Here is a 26,137-nt window from a genome sequence, read left to right as displayed (position 1 = left end):
ATGTTCTTAATCTTTGAAATGTTCCTAAGGTGGAGAAAGGCAGTCCTAGAAATATTATTTACATGAGCTTTAAATGTGAGACTGGGACCCATCATAACTTCAAGAGCTTCAACTGTTAGAGATGTGATTTGGAGATCATTGAGGTTAATTGAGTAATTAGAGAGTGAGTACCCAGCTGTCTCTGAGCCTAATAGAAGCACCTCTGTTGTCAGGATTAAGTGAGAGAAAGTTCCTCAACATCTGGTGTCTGAAGTCCTTTATGTATTCGTCAATAATGCTAAGCTGATATATGTCCTCTGGTTTTTCTGAGACATACAGCTGAGCATCATCAGCGTAACAGTGGAAACTACCACAGTGTTCATGTAAAATGACACATAGAGGTCGCATATATAAAGAAGTCTATCTAGTAAAATGTTGTGATCTATAGTGTCAAGTGCTGCACTCAGATCAAGCAATATAAGCAAAGATACATAACCCTGGTCAGAAGCCAACAACATGTCATTAACTACTTTAATTAGTGCAGTTTCTGTACTGCAATTATGCCTAAACCCTGACTGAAAGACTTCATCTATCTGGTTCTGATTCAGATAGGAGCTTAGCTGTTGAGATACAGCTTTTTCTAGGATCTTGGAAATTAATCTAAGGTTTGAGATCAGCCTGTAGACAGCTGACTTGGGTGTAAAAATTTCACAAGCAGATAAGTTGTAGACAAATGTGCCAGCATATCTCTCCCACTGGAAACCTTGTTTATACTCACATTATCCCATTCCATGAGCATCAACTGCAGCCCTAAACATATATGAAACAGTCTAAAGTTAGCAATATAGTCCTTTATTGTCTTTAAAAACTTTGCAAAGGGCAGCTATAACGTTTAAGGGTTAAAGAGGATGCGGGGACGAGGCACGTCAAACAAAAACATATGTTTTAATGTTGATTTAACACTCACGACTCAAAACACATTAACACACTATTTGGGTCAAACACCGACAGCTTTGACAATATGATATGAGACTTATATACATGCATGACAATACATGTATATAATCGCTGCACTCCCCTGTCTCTCCATAATCTGTGTAGCCCCATTGATCGTCCAGGCAGGGGTCGTAGGACCCAGCAGAGTCCATCTCCGAGTACTGTTCCTCCTGCTCCAGCTGTTCTCCATAGGACTCCACAATGTCCGATCCCAGACAATGCACAGGGCCCCCCAAAATTGTTCAGTGGGTTCCTCCCTCCCTGTAGATCCTTGAAGCGAGGCCAGGAAGAGGGAAGGTCTCTCCGCTAGACAGTAGGAGTCCATAGATTCCGACTCCGAGAAATAGAACTCATTATACCAGTCCAGGTTGCCCGCCGGGGTTCCGTATGACTCCCCTTCTTCCGCACATGGACCTGCACCTGGAGTCAGGAGGGTGCCCAAGAACACTAAAGACTTCACTGCACATGCTGTGGGAGGGCATTGACTTCCTTTCCTCCCCTTCTTCTTTTTGCCTTTCTCAGGCATCCTTGGTAGGTCGGTGTTTCTGTAACGTTTAAGGTTTAAAGGGATGCGAGGACGAGGCATGTCAAACAAAGACATATGTTTTAATGTTGATTTAACACTCACGACTCAAAACACATTAACACATTACTTGGGTCAAGCACCGACAGCTTTGACGATATGACACGAGACTTATATACACGCATGACAATTACGCACAGCAAGGATCAGGTGAACAACACGAGAGGGCATGGCAACACAAACACACACACACACACATTTACACACACACTCACACACACACACACACACACACACGCTTGAGGCGGGAGGGGCTGTACCGTGACAGCAGCCCAAATCCTGTTTATTGCCAAATAGCCAGTAGGTATTTTGCGTCCATATGTCAGACCTATATAATCATGGGACACATGAGAACATTGTATCATAGACAAATTAGACCTCAGACACTCATTACTTTAGGATATTCAGCTCTTCTGGGCAACTGCCATTTCTAGGTGATGTCATATACCACCCTCCTTTTACCCAATCCAAGACATACACAAAGTTTTTCTTATGGTTGATTCAGATGCACTATGTTGTTTTCCATAATACACAAAGGGATTACAAGACATCAGGAAACACCAGGGGATAAACAAAACATAACAAAAAGGAAAACCAGGAACAAAACCAAAATCAGAAGTGAAACCAAGGAACAAAACAAAAACATAAACAAAGGCCACAAGGAGACCATCAATACAGAAACCGCAATCCCAGAGGAGAGAACTCATAACAAAAACATGGCTGATTATCAAAAGTCGAATTTAAATGTTCAGCAGTCATAACACATGATATCTGGCTGTAATTTTTAGCATGTGAAAGTGTTTTCACATGGTATGGTATATAATTTCCGAAATCAGGTTTTTTTTTAATAATCATTTAAAATTGATCATTGATATGAATTTTGCTACATTACAAATTCTAGACATAATTTATATGATGAAGATGATGAGATGATTAAATTACCTTTGGTTATAAGAATAATAGTGTTAGGCCGTCCATGGTCCTGAACATGGTCACAGAACTGTCCGTGGTCCTGACCTTCTGCACAGCCATAACTTCTGCCATAATTGCAATTTGTTTTAAAAGTGCAAATTTAGTAAGGTGACCTTTCAATATCAGCACCTTTGCATAATTGCAAATTGTGCTAAACATAATTGGCGTAAACCACCAAAACACAACACAAAATTGCAGTAAATATATGTAAAAACAGACATTTTAATGAGCAGATAAGCCCACATAAAAACACAGATCAGGGACATTGTCTTATATTGTAATTATTTCCAAAGGTGAGATGATCTCAGAACTGTCCATGGTACTGAACAGTTATTGATGTTCTTTTTATATTTTCTGCATTATTCATAAATAATATATAGGATATTTTACATCTGTTTATGAAAAATACATACATAACAGAGAAACATGTTTGGCCACCTGTCTGCAGTCAGGCACTGGGCAAGTTTGCACTGGGGACTGTTCTGAGGTCTCCTGTGAACATACACTCTCCATACACATATCTACAGATTAATGCTGCTTCCTTAATTCAGCTATCTCTAGCTACTGGTTACATATTCATAGCGTACTTAACACACATGCACCTCATAAATTAATTTAAAAAAGTACCTGATACTTCCCAATAATAATTTGATATGGGATTTTAACCAATGTCCTTCTAACCAAAGTGCATCATTGACCAGTGTGCTAACCTTTATGCTAAAAAAAACAATAATTGTGACTGTGTTGTTATGGAACTGATACAAGTCTACAATTCAAATGTCTGCAGATTCATTGATAATAATCAGCAATTCAATGTTTCTGAGGTTGGTATTCTGTGTACTCTGCTTCCAATAAACTGAGGTTATATTCTAAACCAACAAATCTGCAGCCATGATAACACTTTATATAGCAAAAGTTTTAATCTATTGATTTGCACATGTTTAGTAAAGTTCTATGTCAAGTACAACTTTTGGAGTATTCCTATGCTCAATTTGAACTTTCCAATTCATCTTGTTCTGCACATCACAGTCAACAAATAACTGAAGTCCAGTTTATAATCAACACTTCGAAATAAAAGCATAAAATCAAGATTGAGGACTCTCCAGAAATGGGTATGTGTAACGTGTGGTGGCCCGAGTGCCGCAGGGCGAGGGGCAGGACGCACAGACTACAACGTCTGGGACATACATTTATTAACATTTAACATAGAACACTAATGGCACTCACAAGATTCACAAACAATAAATACAAATGAGAAATGATCAACATTAAACAAGAAAAACAAACATAATGTTTAACATCACCATTGAACATTTACACACCACATTGACACGTTACGGTAACAATGACCAGCTGCATTCCCTGACCTGGGTTTACATACACACTAACAAATGAGGTGCAGGTGTGTGCAGATGTGGCCACAAACAAAGGTCCTCCTACTGCACATGGCTGGCCAAACCACGTGCCTCACGGGAGGTGAACATTCCGTGACAGTATGAGCTTGGTGTATGAAGCCATCTTCTTCCCTTAAAACATTATTAGTCACAGGTATTTAAATAAACTGTAGGTTAAAGACAGGCTTTTTCTTAGGTGTCTTCACATTTTTTACACAAATACTTATGAGAAGCGACCATACTCCCTCTCAAAACAAAACAAAAGCCAAACATTTTGTACACGTCCTAATGTAGGGGCCTCCTCTGTAACTTCTTTTACAAATTGTAGATGGGGAATGTAACAAGATTGCAGTGGGAGATCAAACAGAGTGCGATACAGGTGGTATTTCTGAAAATGATGGGGATTTATTTTCCCAAAACTCCTGTGACAGGGGGCATCATGCCATAAGCAGACATAGAATAAATTAAATTTCAAAGAAAACTACCAAAGAAAGAAAATAAATTCAGTCAACAAAAAAATTAAAAAGCCCAAATAAATGTAGCTCAACGTTCATTCCAGTTATAGTAGTATATCAGCGCATATCTACCATCTACTTCCAGATGCCTGTGTCTATACCTGTCACGTGCAGTGGGTCTTCATGTTAGCACACACCTGTACCTAGTTAGTGTTGTTCTGTGTTTATGTATTTAAACCCCTGTCATTGTGTGCATCACGGTCGGTCATTGTTTCTGTTCGTGTTCACTGTTCACATTATGTGTAAGTGCCACTGTTGTGTGCGGCTACCAATAAACGTCTGTCACTGTCAAGAGAGTCTATGCGTCCTGCTCTGCACCCTGCGGCACTCGGGCCATTACAATACCTCGCTCCTTATATATACTTTTCGCCCCTTGGACCGGACTATTTACAGGTAGTTAAATTATTACGTTCTTAATATTTCCCCCATATTGTCTTTGTCTTGATAAAGGCTTATCAAAAACATGTTCCAGTTATACAGCACTTCCTTATTAAATAAATATATACATATCTAAATATATAGAGCCATTAACCAAGATTTTGTCCTCCCCCATTCTGCTTGGAAAATTACCTGATCCGATAACGTGAACCAAAAATTTCAAATCCCTTCAATACTGTGCACCACTGGATAAAACAGGTAAGTATACTCTTTGGACTCAAACTCCCTTTACATTATTGCAGTAAAGATATATTTATATATGCATATACATTAACTTTAGCAATTATCTACATAGTCATAGTACATAGCTGGTCACTCTGAACAATGAAGAGTTTAGTAAGAGCCCGTTTCTATGCTCTGCACCTGTTTTCTGATACAGGTTAGGTGCAGGTCAGACATGGGTTGTTCCTGGTTCACAAAATTCATTTCTTAAAAAGAAATCCTGTATTTTTCAGTGTCTGTCAAAAGATACTAAATGCCACTTTACAGTATAGATCTTCTGTAAATTAAATTGGTATTCAAAATTCACTATTTACTGGGGAGTGCCTGCAGGTTGCTATGGTGTGGAGGACACAACACTGGAAGCTGGAAACATAGACAATGCCAGACAGACTCCTGGGTGTCCTCCCAGACCAACTGGCCCATCTAGATAGAAGTCAGGCAAGGACTAGTTGGCATGAGCACACAGGCACCCCCCAACCCCCCAGCCCAATAAATTTCAGGGGAGCTGTTTTATTCAACCGCTAAATTGAACAGAAATTGGAAAACAAAGCAGGGAACAGATTATGAAGGCAGGTGCATGTATAGTCAATAATGGGTGTACACAAACACAGTAAACTCCAAATGTAAATACTGACTGCCAAGAGAGACTAGGAGACGAGGGATATATACAGGTAAGAAAGAAAACACAAGTAGGACAGAGGGAAACCTGTATGAGGGGACAAAAAGGTTAAATACAACACACATGGAAATGATAGGAGAAAAAAAAAAGAGGGAACCACGTGGAGAGCAACACAGGTAAGGGGTGCGGCATTACACCAAAGATGCAACAGCTCATTTATGAAAGCAGACAGTGGCTACAAACACGCTATTTATAAATGGAGAAGTCCTGGACCATTTTTATCAGAATCATTTACCTGAGGGGTACAGTTCAGCTAGGGGGAACTCTTACACACGTTTGACAGCATATGTGTGTGTGTATATATATATATATATATATATATATATATATATATATATATATATATATATATATATATATATATAAAATAAATTATTTTTTCAACCATAAAAATAAGTCATTTGAACTTTTAACACATTGCAGGTTGTATAGCGGTTAACTACGAAACTACTACAACAGAAACATTAAATAAAAGGTACAATAGCAAGGATACAGTAATAAATTGGGGAAGGAAGCTCAAACTAACGCGGGGTAATATGTAACGCGAATTTTTACTTAACAGGTTCAAGCGGAACATGCTTATGTATGGAGGGTTTTTGGGACAAAATTAAATCAACAAATAAATAAATATTGTCACGGTGCGGGCCCCCCTGTTGACGGCTAGCGGTATGCGACGGAAAACGTGGACTTCTGTTTGCGCTTATGTTTGCTTCACGTTTCGTTTGTTTGTCCACGTCTCCCTCAGGTGGTGGGTATTAAACATAAGTAGTCACACCATTTGGGGGTTATTATGTTTAGTTCTATTTAAGCCGTCTTTAATTTCATGACCGTTGTAGGTCATTTTTATATTACGTGGCTTCTTTTGTTGTAGTTGGTGCACCGTTTCTTTTCGTTACTTTCATTAAACGTTTCAGTTGGAGACGTGTACCTTTGCTTCCTACTTTTTTGTCTGCACGGTCTGCGCCCGTGACAAATGTAGGCCATCATGCGGCGGTACATAAATAATAGTAAAATGAGTGTAAATAATTATATTTGTCATAAAATGTGATTTTAACTATGTATATTTATTTAATTATTTATTTCAATGACGCTACCGACAATATAAAATAAGCCTTGAAATGTTACTTTCACTCTTCAGAGGACAGAGAGCTTGGTCAATAGTTCAGTAGGGTGACTGAGCCACCTTTTGTAGCGGCAGGGTAAAACAGTCGAACAATCCTTCCCAATACAAGCAAAAGCGCGCATGAAAAAGACTAGAATAGCGGACAGGATCCCAAGTTAGCCACCTAGCTATCTACCTAGATAGTTTGATAGCTAGTTATGTCCCTGTCGATTTGTTATTAATTAATTTACAGCTTCCATTTCTAACAAGAGTAGTAACACGATTGTTTCCACCACATGGTGCTTCCAGCAACACAAGCAGGCCTGAGCAAGGACTAGCTAGCTAGATGTCTCATAGGCGCACTTTTTCAGGTACAGACCCCTGTGAAGATTTATTTAGAGCTTGTTGGGTAAGCGTAGCCGCTTCAGGACTACTTTCAGGATAGCTTTTCGTCGAGCTGTTCATTTCTGCTATTCTAGTTTTTTTTCAAGGTAAAAATCCTGTGGAAAATGAGTAGTGACTCTCTTAGATTGTACACCATTTCACTGCGAGTTATACTGTGTATGACTATGTATGTGACGAATAAACCAAACTTGAACTATTCTTCAAAGTCACCACCCTACTATGATGCCAGCTCTGCAGTCTTGGTGTTCTTTTAAACAGCTTCATGAGGCACCACCTATAATGTCTTCAAGACATTTCACACATGCTGAGTACTTGTAGGGTGAGGAAGTAAAGTTCTGAATGAAGACTATTTGTTGAGGCATTGCATGTTTTTAGTTAATTTTTGAAATCTTATACTGTACTTTTTATTTTGTAAATCAATGAGTAAGTAGGCTATCATGTTTCATTATTTATAATTGTCTTGGAATCAAACAAATTTAAGTCTAAGTCTAAGTTAGGAATGGCGATTAGGAAAACAATAAATATTCTACAAAATTCTGTTATTGTGCTTTTGGGGAAACTGAAAGTTGTAGTGGGCTTGTAAAAAACATTATTTTTACTAGTTATTTTACAGTTGTGTACACTAACTAAAATATTTTTTTTAAAAACCCAACAAAGAGCTCTTTTAGACAATTACATTTGTAGTAAAGTGGGGGCGCGTCTCTCTTCACGAAGGTCAATTTTGATACGGTCAATTATTTTGTTAGATAAATACGTGGAAAATACAGTATAGGAACATTTCCGCTTTTTGAACTTTTTAGACGGTTCCTTAATGACTCTCTTGAGGAAAGTTCAAGCGTTTCCCAGCATTTTCTCTTGAACGAAATTTATCGTTAGAACAGTTTAAAATACGTTTTATGCTAGAGGATTTGATACATTTGGTACGTTTATTTTAGTGAGAACTTGACTCCAGAACATCACACGATACTTTACTTTATTCGTCAAGCGAATAAACAACTTTTCCGCAATAGTAATGAGCTTTTTACACGTATAGTGTGGGGTGAGTGAGTATATAATGCTTATAATATTTACTTGACACTGTGGGATGCGCCTACTACAAAGACGATGCGCTATCATTATTCTCTTTATCCCAGACTGACAGGGTCAGAGAAAGCAAGTCTATCAAGTAAATTCATTTAAAATTAAAATTAAAATTAAAAACCACATCAGTGGCGTTAGTTAGACATGTGCATTTTTTTTAAACCGAACTATTTTCCGCCACTTCTGCAGCATGACTAGACAGCAATGTCTAACTTACTGCAGCAGAACAAAACAGTGAATTTTTGGGGTGAGATTTAAAAATGCCTTCTTTGATTTGTCATTGAAGATGTTTGATGATTTCCCCTTCACTTTTCAATAAGGTAATAGTGAATGTGATTGGCGGCTGCAAGGAGCTCTCTCTCTTTATATTGCGGGGTTGAGGGGACCCAGTTCCTTCAGTCTCTCTGGGGGAGTGGAGGTGAAGTTTGTGTTGCCAGCTGAGTCGAGTGTGTGAAGGGCAGAGGGAGATGGACAGCTGTCTGGCTCCTATTCTACTGACTTTTGCAGTCACACTCATTACAGCTGGTATGTACTTACACATTTGAGTTCATAATAATAATGCTTATAATAATAATAATAATAATAATAATAATAATAATAATAATAATAATAATAATAATTATTATTATTATTATTATAACAATAATAATAATAATAATAATAATTATAATTATAATTATAATAATAGTTATAATAATACTTATTATTATTGTTATTATTATTATTATTATTATTATTATTATTATTATTATTATTCTTTAAAATGTATTTATTTGCATCAGAACACATTTGTAAAAAAATAATTTCTTGAATTAATTTCTACCTCTGCAACTAAACATAAAAGAAGAGACAGAATAACAGCAGTCCACCTTGGGAGAGTGGAGGTGCTTCATGGGAAGACCTAGACCACAGGGTGTGATGTTGACTTTGACCAGCAGGATGCAGAGGTTGTGTGTAGAGAGCTGGGCTGTGGGCCTCTTGTGGAGGTGCTGGGAGCAGCTGCTTTTGGCAGAGGGGAGGGCCAGGTGTGGACAGAAGAGCTTCAGTGTAGAGGCAATGAATCAGATATTTACTCCTGTCCAACATCATCTGTAGTCAAACATGACTGTTCTCATGACAGTGATGTGGGACTGGTGTGTGCTGGTAAGAATTGTGTTTTTTAAATCTGATTTCACATTTTACATAAAACATATTTTGTGTGTTAAAAACCCACTGTACATGATGATCTGTCTGTCTCTCTTTGTTACTCTATCATGTTCTTCTTCTTGGTCACACACAGGCAGTGTGAGGCTGGTGGAAGTCGGTGGAAATCCATTAGCTGCAGTAGTGGTGTGTAGAGAGCTGGGCTGTGGAGAGCTACTGAGTATTACCGCAGGTTACATACCAGGGTCAGGACCAATTTGGATGAGTCGTGTGGACTGCAGTGGAACTGAGTCTACAGTGAAACACTGTGGATCATTGGGCTGGGGTGAACATAGCTGTCTTCATTATGATGATGCTGAATTAATCTGCTCAGGTATGTTGAAATCAGTGTGTATATTCAATCAGTCTGTTTTCTATTAATCTCTTTTAGAATGATTTGTATAAACATCTGAGAAATATCATATTTGTGATTAATTCTAGACCCATCACCCACAGAACATAGATGAGATGATTCTGACTTTAAATATCATAGTATGTTTTAATTAACTGAATGATTATAGACCATTTATTCTTATATGTGTTGTCCATGGTATTAATGATTTTACTTTACACACAGGTTATAAAATGCCCATACTTACACATGGTCCTCACCTGTGTTCTGGGAGAGTAGAGGTGCTTCATGGGAAGACCTGGGCCACAGTGTGATGCTGACTTTGACCAACAGGATGCAGAGGTTGTTTGTAGGGCCTGGGATGTGGGCATTCTATGAAGGTGCTGGGAGCAGCTGCTTTTGGCAGAAGGGAGGGCCAGGTGTGGAGAGAGGAACTTCAGTATAGAGGCAACGAATCTGAGATTTCTCTCTGTCCAACATCTTCAGTCAAACAGAACTTCTCCCATTACCGTGATGTGGGACTAATATACTCAGGTTAAATATTAATCTTTATCTTTGTTGCCAGTGAACTATTGTAACTATGAGATACTATGACAACAATAGTGCTTGTTCTGTTTAAATATCTGTAATCATTTCTGTGTTTTACAGGTTACACAGCTGCACGTCTGTTGAACGGCTGGGAGTCCTGTTCTGGTCGAGTGGAGCTCCAGTACCTCAGTGACTAGGGCTCAGTTTGTGGTGGTAACTGGGATATGAGAGCTGCCAGTGTCCTCTGTGGGCAGCTGAAGTGTGTGTTTGATTTTCATGGGAACGAGACACACCTATCAGAATGCCCCATCTCATCATGGAGTCGAGCAGCATGCTCTCATAAACAGGATGCTGGAGTCATCTGCAGCAGTGAGCATTTTAACACCACATTACTTAAAAATACATTTTATGGGAAAATGCCCTCCTCTGCTATTCTGTAAAAGTAAACATTAGATTATATCTACTGCATTCTCAAAAATATATATATACATAAGTATATAGCTATATACCCATGTTTTTATGCATGTTTCTGTTTCAGTTTCCTCACAGGCCTTTCATGAGGGCCGAGTGCGGGTGTCTGGAGGGAGTGAGTGTGAGGGGCAGATGGAGGTTTATTTCAGCCTGGGCTACAGGAGAGTTCTCCTAGACTCCCGAAGTGTACCTGAAGCCTCTGTGGTGTGCAGACAGCTGGGCTGTGGCTCTGTGCTGAACTTCTCTAGCTGCTCTCCATCCAACCCTGAACAATGCAGCCACATGTATGTGACGGGTTTCAATTGTTCTGGGAGTGAAGCTCATCTGGGGAACTGCAGCAGTGCAAACCTCCTCAACCTCTCCTGCAGCTCCGGGGAACAGCTGTCAAGTCACCTGCTCTGGTATGTGTTGTATTTAACATTCTTAAATAATCTCCCCTAATATATGCATTTATTGTGTGATGATTCATGATTTATGAACCTGGAGTTTGTTAATTTAACAAAATAAAAGAATTGACTATCTGGACATCTAAGGTGTAATTGCATATCTACACACAGAGTGTGTGTGTGTGTGTGTGTGTGTGTGTGTGTGTGTGTGTGTGTGTGTGTGTGTGTGTGTGTGTGTGTGTGTGTGACTGGTTGGTTCTGGGGGAAACTGTGCAGGAAGGCTGGAGGTTTTCCTCAACGGCTCATGGGGGAGAGTGTGTGATGACTCATGGGATATTGAGGATGCCCAGGTGGTGTGCAGGCAACTGCAGTGTGGAGTGGCCCTTAGTGCTCAGGTACCAGCTTGGTTTGGCCCTGGAACTGGGCCCATTTGGCTGAATGAGGTGCAGTGTGAGGGGAGCGAGACGTCCCGGTGGAACTACAGGTATCAGTCTGGGGAAAGCATGACTGCAGACACAAGGAGGATGTAGGGGTCATGTGTTCAGGTGAAGTATGCTGACTGCAACTGTTTGTCATTTTGTTAATTAAATTTTATAGTGATCACTAAGAATGTAAGTAAGACACATACGTTGACAGAATTTTCAAACCTGGATCAAGAATTGTCAAATACTCAGTTCAAAGACAACAGTCAAATCTAAAGGTTTATGAAATTTAAGGACACAAGAATGATATATGGTCATTCTGAAGGAAGATGGCACAAAACTATATGCAGTGTCATACTTAATAACACTCATATTTTTTTGCTTTTAGCTATTTAAATTTTATTATATTAACAAAGCTCAGTTTCATAGGATTCATGGGTTAAAGCAACATACAAAGCAGTAAATAACAAATATTAACAGATACTGATAGCAACTGTGGTAGGCGAAAAAGAAAGGTCTCACTTAAAAAAAATGTTTAAAAAAAAGAAAGAATCAAAGGGTATTTTAACAGTTGAGAATGTTAGAGAGACTTATAAAATGGATTTTGCCTACACATCTTTTTCTCACCAGATTTTAAAGAAATCAGACTCACTAAGGGGTTTGAAGGGAATCTGGAAGTGTTCTACAATGGAGCCTGGGGGAATGTGTGTGTGTGAATGGGATGAATGAAGAAACAGTAAATTTGGTCTGTCGAGAGCTGAACTGTGGAAGAACAGGCAGGGAGTCTGAGGCCACAGCAAGAGTGGAATCATCTCCTAACTGGCTGAATCATATAAAATGTAAGAAACATGACTCCACTCTGTGGCACTGCCCATGTGAACCCTGGGGGCGGAATAACTGTAATAATCACAATGAGGTGGCTCACATTACCTGCTCAGGTAGGCAGATTCTCTCTTCATGTATTTGATTCCAAAGTGCATGTAAGGATTCTTGCAGATATCAAGGTCTGATGTTGCAATAAAAGTAGTGGAGAGAATTTCATAATTGAATACTCTGGAATGTTAAATACATAATCATAATTTATATTATCATACTCACAGGAGAGCAGTGATCTTTACAAAAACATGTGAAAAGCTCTTTCTTTCCCGATCAAAGAGAGTGGTCAGGTAAGGATGCTTGACAACCATTAATCAAAATTCCACTATCCTACTACTCATTGTACATTTTAATGGATTACTCTACATCAGTACTTTATGCAGTGAGACTTGACAAGAAATGTGGTATCTTTCGAACCCAGACAGTTGTGCTACTACCCTAACTGTCCTGTGTAGTGCTTTCTCCTCATGTCATATGTCTGTGGTGTAGTTCACCTGCCTCTCAGGATGAATGGATCAGAGTGAAGCTGCTCTGAGAGGCTGGAGGTTTACCATAATGCTGCTTGGCACTCCATCTGTGATGATCAGTGGGACATCAAGAATGCTGAGGTGGTCTGCAGGCAGCTGGGCTGTGGGAAGGAACTGAGGGCTGATGGGAGTGCTGCCTTTGGTCTTGGTGAAGGGCTGAACAGAGTGGAGTGTAGAGGGGATGAGATTCACCTGTGGGACTGCAGTTATTCACTGAAGACCCACACTGACTGCTCTCACAAAGAAGATGCTGGAGTCACCTGTGCAGGTCAGAGGAGATGGTAGTCATGGTTCTGGATTCAATAAATAACTGCTTTGATAAATTCAGTAGCTAAAAAATACAAATTGTATATTCATTGTTTTGAATATTGGTGAACTTGGTGATGAGGGAAACACCTGTGCAGCACATCAATAAGTGATTTTGCTTTAAACTGGTGTTTTAGTAAGCAAGGACTCTCATTGGGCAGAGGTTTGGTCATTGAGCCCTCTGTCCTCACATCTCAAGCTTGCATCTCTTTGTCACGTCCCCAGAGGGAGGAGCTACGTCATGAGGAAGAGGTGCAAAAAAGTGAGAAAACAATTAAAGAAATGAGAAGAACCAAGTAATTAAGTTTTTCTTTTCTAACTAATGTACAGCCTTGAATATACAAACACACCCCTTATTCATCAAAGTAGTATACAATAATCATCTGATCAAAAAATGAGCAAATACAAATGTCATTATTCATATAAAGCTTCATTATTAATGAATTGTATTTTTGGCTTGTCAGAAGGGTAAAGCACACATTTGGTGAGTGACAATGTAAATCAGAGTATAACTTTTTAACAACCAAAGAAATGCTGGATTTTTCTATTAAATATTTATCATCATTATAAATATCATCATTACCATTATCAATAAAAATAATTTAAAAAAACAATTACTGGTAAGCAATGTAACTTCAATCATATTTGTAAACATGTAATTGCTAGGGGCAATCAGAATTTGAGACTAGAACTAATTACGGATTTATTTAATTAGGGACTTCATTAATTAGGACTTTGATTTTGTATGTGTGTGAGTTCTGTATTCGCTTGACTGATGTGGCTCTCTGTTTCAAGACATCTCTCTGGCCCCTGTTATTACAAGCAAAGTAACCACCAACTCCATCTCACGTTGTCTTTTCATTCCTGTCTCTCATTTTTCTAAAACGTTTCAATTAAACTCATGAGTTGCAGTTTCTCTTCTGCAATTCCCTGCACAGATGGTCAGTCAGAGATGATAACAACCAGTCATCCACTACCTCCACCAGCAGCTGCTCTGTCCACCCCTCCAGTGGTCCTGCTGGTACTGGGAGTGGTGCTCTTCCTGGCCTTAGTGCTTCTTGCTGGGCTGCTTTACCAGAACAGAGTACTCAGGAGAGGTGGGACATATTCAAACATCATCTACTGTTTCCTTAATCCTTCAGTCTCTCATCAATCTTCTGGAACCATGTTTCTGTCTGTCTTCTCCTCCAGTGATCTCTAAGAGGAGGCATAAGACTCTGCTTGAAGTAATCTATGAGGAGATTGACCACAGAGTCATCACTAAAAGGACACCTATCACAGTGCAAAAGGGTGAGTGATATGGAAGAGTAATACTCCAGGCAATCCTATTGTGTATATCACAGAGATAAAGAGAGAATGACAGATTGAAAGAAAAAGAGAGCGCTTGTGTTTGTTAATTTGAAGCTGTGACTATATCACACACTTTTTTCATTCCTTGTGACACTTTACACTTGATACTTGCTACTCACTACACTAATAGATTTGAGCAGTATCACAATAGATGTCGGCCTTATGACTGTAAAGCAAGGCAAGTTTATATGTATGGTACCTTTCATGCAAAATAGGAATTCAAAGAGCTTTACAGAAATATATAGAAACAATGAGTGGAATAAAGTGTTTAATAATACACTATTTATATGCTGAGAACTATCACCCCAGAGAGGATTTAAAAATAAATAAATAACTATCACCCCAGAGAGGATTTAAAAATAAATAAATAAAGGCACATAAAAACAAGAATGTTGTCGACTGGTAACTTCCTGGACTAGTTTATTTTTCTTATCCTCTGTAAGACTGCAGTCAACTAGACAAATATTCTGTTTTTCTCACAGCTACCCAGCTTCATTATTATCTATAGACGTAGATATTCATGATTTAACATTTCAAACATGTCTCATGATTACTCTGTTCATCTCTGATAGAACATATCAGCTCTGAAGTTACAGCATTCTGCTTATGAAGATGTTGGTGAAGAGCTTCTCTCAGGTAAGGGAGGCGGATACAACCCACAGATAAATATTGAAAATTATAGAGATTATAGTATTCATTAATCAGTCTGCTATGGGTTGCTGACTGGAAACATATCCCGATATTTGTTATCTCAGTATGAGATTCTCTTTAATACTCTTGCACTGACCAATGCAAAATCCCATGTCACCAATGGAAAGGTCCTGACTAATGGCCACAGTCTCCATCACCTTGACAGCAATCATCACCATGACAGCAGTCACCACCACAATGGCTTCACTCCAGTAGAATTTCCTGAGAATACCGAGAATGGGTATTCCAGACACGTCCCCACTTCCACTCATGCATCTTTGCCATCCAAAGAAAACATGGTGGTCTTCTCCCTGGGCTTGCTGGCTTTGCCCTTCCTGCCTGCCACCAACATGTTCTTCTACGTGGGCTTTGTGGTTGCTGAGAGGGTGCTCTACATCCCCAGCATGGGCTTCTGTCTGCTGGTGGTGCTGGGGCTGAGGACCCTGTGTGTACGAGCAAGGCAGAGAAGCTCCAGGACGCTATTGCTGGGCTGTACTGCTGGGCTGCTCCTGCTCTATAGCCTCAGAATGGTGCACAGAAACCAAAACTGGCAGAATGAGGACTCGCTCTACAGGTCTGGCATCACTGTGAACCCCGCTAAAGGTATGACAGAACTGTGGTTTTGATGTTAAGATTTTGATATTAATATTTTCAAAAGTTGTGAAAAGGATACACATTTTCTAGAAATAATTAAGCAACATTTCTGTCACTCAGCTTGGGGTAACCTTGGCAATGTCTTGAAGAACCAAGGTAAGATGCTAGAGGCAGAGGAAGCGTACAGAAATGCCCTGTATTACCGTGGCAACATGGCTGACATTCTTTACAACTTGTGAGTTTCTGTCTTACCATCCTATCAATCATTTTGAAACCCATTTTGAAAAAGTGATTTCTCCTGTGTCCCTGCCAAATTGTGAGACTGCTATTTCTTCAAGCCTGATTAGCTGATCTTGGAGAGTGGAGGCATGGGCTCCTGTTGCTTACTTTTAAAGTGGTGCAGTAACCCACACTATTCAGCCTTTAAACAGTCCACACACCTTAACAGTCCATCTCATCACTTGTCCTTCATCCCTGACTCAGAGGTCTGCTGCTGCAGGAGAATGATCGCTTCTCTGAAGCTCTTCATTATTATAAGCTGGCAGTCGGGAGCAGACCAACCCTGGCCTGTAAGATCCGAACTCTGTCTCTCTTATTAAACCCACAATAGAGATTGTTACTGAACTTACTCTTTCATTTCAATTGACTTACATTTCATGGTCTGATTTTAATTAGCTTGCATCTAAGCTGTACTAATGATAATGTATAAGGATTTACAGATGAATGAATCAAAGTCTTTTTAAGTGTGCTGACTAAGTAAACACTTCGTATTTTAATTCCATCAGGCTCTTCACTTTTTTTCTTGCATCTTCTGTCTCCTTAACAGCTGCATATTTGAACACTGGTATTATTCTAGTGTCTCAAGGCAGCGTGGACGAGGCCAAGCACACATTTCAGACCTGTGCAGACATCCCGGATGAGAATCTGAAGGACCCCCATGCTCACAAAAGCTCAGTCACTAGCTGCTTGTACAATCTGGGCAAGCTGCTACATGAACAGGGCCAGCAGGAGGTACTGTGCAGTCTGGATTTGCGAACCAATAAGATGAGACTGGCTCAGATACCACTAACAATCTTGATTAGATAACAGTGTTATAGGGAATACACTGTGGTCTCAGTCTCTAAATTGACTTAAGATACTACTCAGGTTTGAAAAGATGCCCATTTCTTTCCTCTTGAAGTTTGAGGTGTGTTGGTGACCTTGTTGGTGAGAATCCCTTACACCTGCTGAACATTGCTGTGGTAATAAGTGCTGTTTTATAGGCTGGAAGACAATGAAAGTGATTGCATCTCAGACTGGAAAAAACTAAGACAAATTTTATATTGCAGACTTCTTTAGGTGTAAAGGAAAGTGATTGTTTTAAAGGGGTGGTTTAGACATAACTAAGAAACATGTTCCCGAAACTCCACACAAGAAACATCTTGCCACCTCAGAATTTTACTATTCATAAAAATGTTAAGCACCTGCTCAGCACAACTCTCAATATGGATGTCTGCTGATCTATCTTCTGAACCTAAGAAGCCAACTTAGGTTGCCAACCATGAATATGTATCTGTACTTGTAAGGCCTATCCTATATTATTCAAGAACTCTTAAGTCATGGAGGACAAAGTGACTACATGTAGTAATATGCAATCACATTTGTCTTGCTGAGTTCAGTGGCCTAGACTGCTACGGACTGCATTGCCATAGCTTGGCTCTAGCCACTTCTCTTATATTCCACTCTTGTGGACTCCACAGGAGGCCCTGTCCATGTATAAAGAAGCTGTGAAGAAGATGCCTCACCAGTTTGCCCCTCAGAGCCTTTACAACATGATGGGTGAGTGGTAAGCTGAGCATGTTTCTTTCTAAGTATGGCATTGCCACTATTCTAAGAAAACCTCATAACATTTTTTGTCTGCTTGTCTGTTTTTTACTACATTTGAAAATGTCAGCAGTCTTTTAAATTGTGGGAACATCTTTTACTACTAGAAATGGTCCAGAATTACTTGGCATTCTGGGCATTCATGTATCTGTAGCTAGCTATCTGCATTAGCTTGTGCAGTGGCAAACACATGATAGTAATGGTCCTGGATCAACACAAGTGACTGGTCTGAGATCAAGACAATGATGATTCCAAACAATTCTGGAATTCTGGATTGTCATAAATAAGATGAGAACTGCTCACTCAGCTTTATATAAAACCTGCCCAATTAAGAATGGTAATTTAAAATAAAAGACTCAAATTTGACATGTTCACTTTTTTAATATTTTCAATATATCTAAAGAATTTTATGAACAAAAATGTGGAGGTGGGAGAATTTTTTAAATGGCTTAGTGGTCAGAGGAGTACACATCAAACACATACTGATCAGAGGTCAGTGATTGGTTAATAGACATGTTGATCAAGGAACATGGACAACACTACTTGAAGAAATTCTGTTCACCTTTGTGGTGTACATGCAAACCTGTAGAATTTAGCTGTAACTGAGTGGCATTTGTGGGCATCTGCAGTATTATGAATAGAGAGTGTGCTAGTTAGCACTCACCTTCAACGTCTGCCCTATGACACTGAATGAGTGGTAGCTGGAAAAGATGGACATCGGCTACACGTGTGTTAAAGGATGTCAGTGTCCCGGATTCATGGCTGATATGCAACAGAAAAGACTTAGATAGCAGGTGAACATTCACAGTGGCCACAGTAGCCATGACAGTAAGGTAAATAAGAACAAGAAAAAGAAGGGGGAAATAGTGTCTGTTCTAATAGTGGAGAGATGGAATGGAGTATGTTTTTTATTTGGCTTCAGTATGATGTTTGAACCTTTGGGGAAGACACCTATAGGTGAGGTGTAAGGGAGCTACATTTCTCAATCCAAAGGTCAGTTTAAAATGCAGTTAAGGAAAAGCATGTTCTAAAGTCTGAACTGTGACCCCAGACCTAGGCCACACAGTGTCAAGTACTGGCTCAGTATACAGCTTATTGTTAATTGCTTTCCAGCAGACACACTGTTTAAAAAATGCACTGTAATTTAGTGGTGCCATCGTGTACTTCACAATTAACGAATTCACTCTTTGCATTCTCATGTGAGACTAAAATGTATGTGAGATCATGAAGACCTGCATACCTGGAAGTCTGAATTACAAGAATGGGTATATTTCCATATGTTTCACTTTTGAATTTTGGTGTAACCCCTCTCAGGTGAGGCTTATATGAGGCTGAACAAGATTGAAGAGGCTGGGTATTGGTACAGAGAGTCGCTTAAGGCCAAACCCGACCATGTCCCAGCCCATTTGACCTATGGCAAGCTGCTGTCAATCATGGTGAGTTAGCTTGTGGTCTTCTTAGATTTTAGTCTTCTCTAAACTGTGGTGTATTTGGGGGTTGACTGCCTTTTAAATGGATTTAGGTCACTTGGATTGCTATGGTTACATGTATTAATCATTACATCATTTGCAAAACTTCAAAAGGAGCAGGGTAAAATGAGCTTCAGATTTCATAACAAAGTGCATGGAAACAAATCTCTAAGTAAATTCAAATTTTTGGATGGTGGAACAATTTCAGCTCAGCAGTTTAAAAATGAAGGTGTGAAAACTTGACCATTGTTGCTGTTACCTTATAAGCTCATAGCAGCACAGCAAAGGTAGGCACGCACACAAGGTAGGCACACACACACACACACACATACATATATATATATATATATATATAAAATATAAATTAAAACAATTATATATATATATATATATATATATATATATATATATATATATATATATATATATATATATATATATATAATATAAATAAAAATATATTACACACACACCTTTAGCACATAGTATTTCATTCTCACATTCAGTTGGTGGTTTTACCCTCAAATCTCATTCCCACATTCAGTGGGTGGTTTTGGCCGACAAAGTTAAATAGGTATGACTTGATTCAGGGAATTTTGAACTTGACTTGGTGTCATCTGCTGTGGTGCAGCTGTGGTGTGAATCCTTGGATGATGTTCTCATTAACAGGGCCAGACAGCAGACACAGAGCAGTATTTCCTGAAGGCCATAGACCTTGAGCCCACCAGGGGAAATTGCTACATGCACTATGGTAGGTCAAACCCATTACTCCTTTGTCTCTTTGTTCTTTTGTGTACTTTTTCTTCCCTTCTAATTATCTATAAGTTAATAAGATCTTAATAAGACTTAGCCTTTCTCTGCCTGAGCCAATACTGCAAATAGCAGTTTATCCATAATGGGAATAGGGGTGTATTGTTATAATTATGTGCCCATGCATTATGACTGGTGCAAACATTTGCTTGGCTTGAGGAAAGAAGAGCTGTATGATGTGTTACTATAGTGTGGTGTCTACAGTATATAAATACATCTTTAGAAATTTTAGTACTTTTTGCAGGGTTTTTTAAAATGATTTATTTATATATTTATTTATTTATTATAAATACCCTTATGAAATATCTCTAAACTCTGATGGAACTCTCAGTGAGCTCTCACTGAGGATAGGGACTTGGGTTAGTTATCCTAGAGCAATCAGACACCTAAACTAGAATGGGGTTAGTTGGATTTCTAAGAAGGTTATTCATGGTTGTGTATCACAGAGCTTTTAATTTGGTGATAGATGTTACATTATAGATATCATATAAACACAAACGATGTATCTTACTATCTTACTATATATATATATATATATGGAGTTTTTATAATACATAAAGTGCTTATGGGTATGTACATGGTTACAGAGTGGACTGAAATTTATAGCCATAAGAGTTATAGAACATGGTGATTAGTGAAGGGAGGTGTCTATTTGTTTAGTTATAGAGGCTGCATGTATAATGGCAACCCTCCGGACCTCGAGCATACTTAGCATTCAGGCATCCCATATGTGCACTTGCACACATACATGCACATACACATACACACACACACACACACACACACACATATATATATATATGTGTGTGTGTGTGTGTGTGTGTGTGTGTGTGTGTGTGTGTGTGTGTGTGCGCACACAAAACACCTTTACACATTACTTTCAGTAGTAGTTGCACTTTCAGAAGTTTTTCAGCCTCTGTCATAACCCTCTGTCAGCCTTTCAGGCTTTTCATTCTCATGACATCAAGACTGGTGCATATAAACCCTGTTTAAACAAACTGTCCACTAGTAAATCTCTCTCTGTCCATCTGTCTTTCTCAGGCCAGTTTCTGCTGGAACAGTCTCGTTTAAGTGAAGCAGCAGAGATGGCAGAGAAAGCAGCTGACCTGGACAGCTCCGAGTTCGATGTTGTGTTCAGTGCAGCGCATATGCTCAGGTGTGTTTGTGAGGGAGATGACTTTATACAGTCTGAGACTGCATGCTGAGAGATGTGACAGGTTTAAGAACCTTTTTAGAGTGCCGTCAGAGAGAGAGAGGCAAAGGGTGTTTTACACCTCACAAACAGGACACCTTTATGTCCTGTTGTCAAACATGAAATAGGTAGGTGGACGTATGTACACAAGGACATTGATATCTGATAACAGTAGTAGAGATAAGACTACAGCAAAACATACATAAACCATGAAAGGTTCAAAGACAGCAGTGATAGCAGTTGTAGAAGGAACAGGATGTGTTCCATGGGGACCATGTGTCGTTCTTCTGTTCCATAGCCCTTCCAGTACAGCAGGTATGTGACCAAACAGGTAGTTTGCACAGTGGTTGCTCTCTTTGTCATGGTTTGTGCTGATGGATGTGCAATAGCTTATGTCTATGTAGAGGCTGGGCGATGTGAGATGGTAAAGTCAAAGTGGGCGAAGAACAGAGCCCACCTGGCTTAGCAAGACACTGGGCCTGATGTAAAGCAGATCACAAAGGTCACAAAACAGTGATGATAAAAACTATGGTAGCTCAGTGGGTAAGGTACTGGACTAGTAATCAGAAAGTGCTGGTTTAATCCCTGCCACTGTTGGGCCCCTGAGTAAGGCCCTTAACCCTAAATTGCTCAAGTTGTACTCAGTCATAATTGTAATTCTCTTTGGGTAAAAGCATCAGGTAGTGTAAAATGTCTTCGTTATATGTTGGCATATGTCTTCAAATTTAGTAACCTTGTAACAGAGCTTTTTGAGAGTAGTGTAATTAAGTTTTCATTGATGTCCATCTGAGAATGAGAAAACTCTCATTGTAACAGTGGAAATAGATCCCTGTCAGGTCTCCTGACAGAATCCCTGTTAGTGTCAGTCCAGTTTATTTCAGAAATGACATTTTGTTGGGTGGGTCTGCTGTGCTGATATCTGAGCAAAGGTTCAATATGCACATGATAAAAATCCATGGTTAGCCAATTATATCAGCTTTAATGTCAATGGTTTGAAAATTCAATTGCTAAAAATTGCTGATAATTTGCATCCATTAATCCATAAAAAAATTATTCAAGTGATTTATATAAGAATGCACTGCATACAGAAGGGATCACCTGGTGTTCTTTAAGTTCATGTCTTCAATGCAAATATCAGTGTTTTGGGTTAAGAACTGTAAAGAAGCTACAGACATTAAAAAATATTTTTTTAAATGATGTGTTAAAATGCTTTAGAAACTGATTTAACAAATGACAGCTATGCAATATGCCAAGCTCAAGGTTTTCAGTACTGTAGTTATTGTTCTTAGTCTTAACCTGATATTCTTAACATTCTTAACCTCTGTTTTTAACACATGGTGTGTACATACCCCGCAGACAGGCCAGTCTGAACGATGCAGCTGAAAAGTATTACAGGAGGGCAGCAGACCTTAGACCGAATGTAAGTACATCAGCATTGCTGTAGAGCATTAAAACATCAGCTACACTATAGTGGAGGGCTTCACTTTTTAACAGTTCATCCAATGTGTGTCCAGCTCAAGTATTTTGACCTTAAATTACCTTGCAAAGCCATACCAGTAGTTTTTCCAACCTACCCGGGCGCATTAAAGATCATATCTTGAAACAATTTTCATCAAGTTTGGTGATTCATTAGTTTTGCATGTTGCTCTACATAGAAGCTGTTTTCATCAAATAAATATATTAAGTAATACTTTAACATATGAAACAGAAGTGGAAAACGACTTCTTTGGGATGTTTCCTCTCTCTCTCTCTCTCTCTCTCTCTCTCTCTCTCTCTCTCTCTCTCTTTGTTTGTCTGTGTTCAGTATGACTGCCTCACTTAATTACCGACTCCTCAACTATAGCTCATTTGCATTTTTTTTCTCATTACTGCATGCAACTTTAATTCCACATCAATATAATGTTGACCGTATAATTTTTCTTCTTGTGAATTTCAGCAGTAGATCGCTGTTCTACTCGCTACACATCAGGCAATACATGAGCAGAGAGAGGCTTTCTGTACTATCTGTCTCTCTTCAGTTGAAACCAGTCGACATTTAATCTGATAGTGATTACAAGATGGTTATTCTTTCTTGCCAAAAAAATATATAAAAATCTATGCACAGAATTAGCTGAAGTTAGATTATTCTCCAGATTCAAAATTTCCAATCCACCTTAAAACTCAGCGGACTAATGGCAAACAGCAATCTTTCCGTTTTTTCATGCGATTTCAATATAGTAAGGCCATGCAGTAATTAACTTCATAAATTTATCTTAATTAATTTAGAGAGGGAGAGTGCTTCTTTTTTGGTTATTCTTTCTCCTCTACGGCTCAGTTTGTCAGATTTCTCCTTTCCCCGACCCTGAACTTCCTGTACTTTACAGCCAAACCAGAATCATTATTTTTTTAAGGAACGGATTAATAAACAAATCATCATTGATCGTGGATCCATGGCAGTGAACAGTGTTTAAATGCTTTCACCAGAAGGCAGATAACCTGTTCCCTACACCGGGGCTGCACTGGGTTATCAAAATGATAGTAATGGAAATCATCACACATGTGCAAGTGCATGGATATTTGCATATGAACATAATAGCTTTAATTGTTACTGTGAAGAAAACGCTACAGAAACTACAGCAGTGTATAAATCATGCGCCATCTAATCCAGCTATCACATGCCATGCGCTGCTGCAAATCACTGCTGTGCTATTTTCAGGCTGGATGTGTGATGTATCGGATTGGTTTCCTGGAAAATGAATCCACCAATATTCAATATATATATATATATTGAATATTGGTGGATTCATTTTCCAGGAAACCAATATATATATATGATTCAAATAATCTTACATCTTTCAAATACACAGTGAAGTAGTTTTGTCATTTTTTTAGACTGCAGTAAATCATACTGTATTCTAAACCACATCAGCAAGTCTGTATGACATTACTTCAGAATTGGATGCAGTTTGAATCAGGAGTGTAAAGATCTGGGTATGTATTTACAGGAAATATATTTTGATGTACTTAATTCCACCACTTTCAAGCTGAAGGAGTCTCAGAGCTCTGGTGTGAAACTAATAGAAGAATTGTTGGTTACCAATACTTTTTGACAAACTATCCCTCTAGTAATATCAACATTAAGTATTAGAGGATTACAGCATGCGTTCATGCCTGTGTAACTGAAAAGGAGTCCTGACTGGAGAAGGCAACTAATATGATGACCTGTAGTTTTCTTTTTAAAAATCAGGGTTAAATGACATTATATTTGACTGCGTCAGATAAAGCCACATTTCTAGCCTGCATTGTTATAGTTATTTCTAGATGTAAAATTTATCATACATGCTAGAGCTATTCAGTCCCATTCAGAAAAGAAAAAAAAAAACAGGTGTCCTTTGTTGGTACCTCATCAGCAGTCATCAAGAAATTAACATCATGAGGAGACTATACCTGATTTAAATTCCAGGCTTTTTGCTGTTTTTTCTCTCTCTCTCTCTCTCATTATCATCTTTTTCTCCCTCTCTCTTCCTCATTTCTCTCAGTATGCTGCTGCTCTCATGAATCTTGGAGCCATCCTCCACCTCAACAGAAAGCTTCAGGAGGCTGAGGTCCACTACCTCCATGCACTGCAGCTCAAACCAGACGACCTGATCACACAGTCCAACCTGCACAAACTCTGGAACATCATGCACAAACAGGGCCTGAGGAGTACGGGGTCATGACACAAGCCCCATGGCTACACACAGTTAGTAGTGAGAGTTTGAGACTTGTGAGTCTCCGGTGCAGGTGAGGTTGGTGATCTCGTAGCAGAATCAGCACCACTGGATTTAGACCAAAAGAAGCTTCCATTGGGCTCATGAGTTTGACAGTTTAAGAACTTTGGTTCTGATTACTGGGTGGGAACTGATCAAAGGTTTGACCTGACCAACTAGATCCTTATGTCTGAGGGATGAACAGTGGAAAAGATCAGTTGTTAATTTGCAGGAACTTCGTCTGTGAATAATACACAGCTGAAGGAATTGCATTAGTTGATTTTTTTATTTTATTTTGGAAGTGAAAAATATTTAAATGTAATAATTGATCTGATGCATTGAGAACAGTAGGTTGGGGGAAATGTTTCTGCAGACTGCTTGTAACATGAATCTTGGTAAACAAGTCATTTATATACCTTTTATAATACAGTCATGTCTGGACTGAAAGATTAAGTTTAAAAATAGCCACACATGATAGATTCTAGTTCTGCAGTAATTTATTATGGGGCATTGTGTCCTGATAATTTGGTAATTATATTTTTAAAAATTAATATTTTATTGGATGACTGTCATGAAAATACAAGAATAAAACAATACAAGCCAATTGCTTGGAAATGTTCCTGTTATTCTAGAATGGACACTCATATTTACTTTAATTTCTACATAATAAAATGCATCTTAACATGTATGTTGCATTAAATAGTACTGAAAGGACCAGATAAAGGACAGAGGCAGATGAGTGATATTTAAAATCATGTGCTGATAAAATAAAAGCAAATTTAAATAACAACGTTTAAGGCAAGTGAAATGTTCCATTTTACCACGGGAAAACACCAAAGCCATGATAGAACACTAGTAGAGACTTTAGCTGGCAATTAGAGTGAAAAGTGGAGTTAGTGAACAAATTAAAAATGCTTTTCTGCCATCTTGTGGACAAAATATGTATTAGAACAAAACGGCACCATGCATGCAAGTTTTAAATTAAACAGTTGTGAATAACAAGTTTGTGTTCTCTTATTAAATAAC

The 26,137-nt window shown here is 38.8% G+C and overlaps 1 protein-coding gene across 1 annotated transcript in view; it reads left to right on the top strand.

Annotated features, from left to right (window-relative positions):
* Positions 1–25,151, top strand: part of LOC118241710 (protein O-mannosyl-transferase TMTC2-like) — a 27,012-nt gene extending 1,861 nt beyond the window's left edge. Inside the window, exons 2-18 of the mRNA XM_035528174.1 lie at positions 10,548–10,616; positions 10,966–11,193; positions 11,561–11,679; positions 13,170–13,377; positions 14,354–14,512; positions 14,607–14,705; positions 14,896–15,004; positions 15,553–16,058; positions 16,170–16,284; positions 16,533–16,618; positions 16,876–17,060; positions 17,789–17,867; positions 19,227–19,348; positions 20,051–20,132; positions 21,233–21,347; positions 22,740–22,803; positions 24,902–25,151. Coding sequence (XP_035384067.1) covers positions 10,548–10,616; positions 10,966–11,193; positions 11,561–11,679; positions 13,170–13,377; positions 14,354–14,512; positions 14,607–14,705; positions 14,896–15,004; positions 15,553–16,058; positions 16,170–16,284; positions 16,533–16,618; positions 16,876–17,060; positions 17,789–17,867; positions 19,227–19,348; positions 20,051–20,132; positions 21,233–21,347; positions 22,740–22,803; positions 24,902–25,081 — 2,525 coding nt within the window. The 3' untranslated portion in view covers positions 25,082–25,151. The remainder of the gene's footprint in view (positions 1–10,547; positions 10,617–10,965; positions 11,194–11,560; positions 11,680–13,169; positions 13,378–14,353; positions 14,513–14,606; positions 14,706–14,895; positions 15,005–15,552; positions 16,059–16,169; positions 16,285–16,532; positions 16,619–16,875; positions 17,061–17,788; positions 17,868–19,226; positions 19,349–20,050; positions 20,133–21,232; positions 21,348–22,739; positions 22,804–24,901) is intronic.
* Positions 25,152–26,137: the final 986 nt, after the last annotated feature.

Source organism: Electrophorus electricus, chromosome 7 (genome assembly GCF_013358815.1).
Source record: "Electrophorus electricus isolate fEleEle1 chromosome 7, fEleEle1.pri, whole genome shotgun sequence".
Lineage (NCBI taxonomy): Eukaryota > Metazoa > Chordata > Actinopteri > Gymnotiformes > Gymnotidae > Electrophorus > Electrophorus electricus.
The sequence above is the reverse complement of the archived record's forward strand: the minus strand, read 5'-3'. Positions and strand labels throughout refer to the sequence as shown.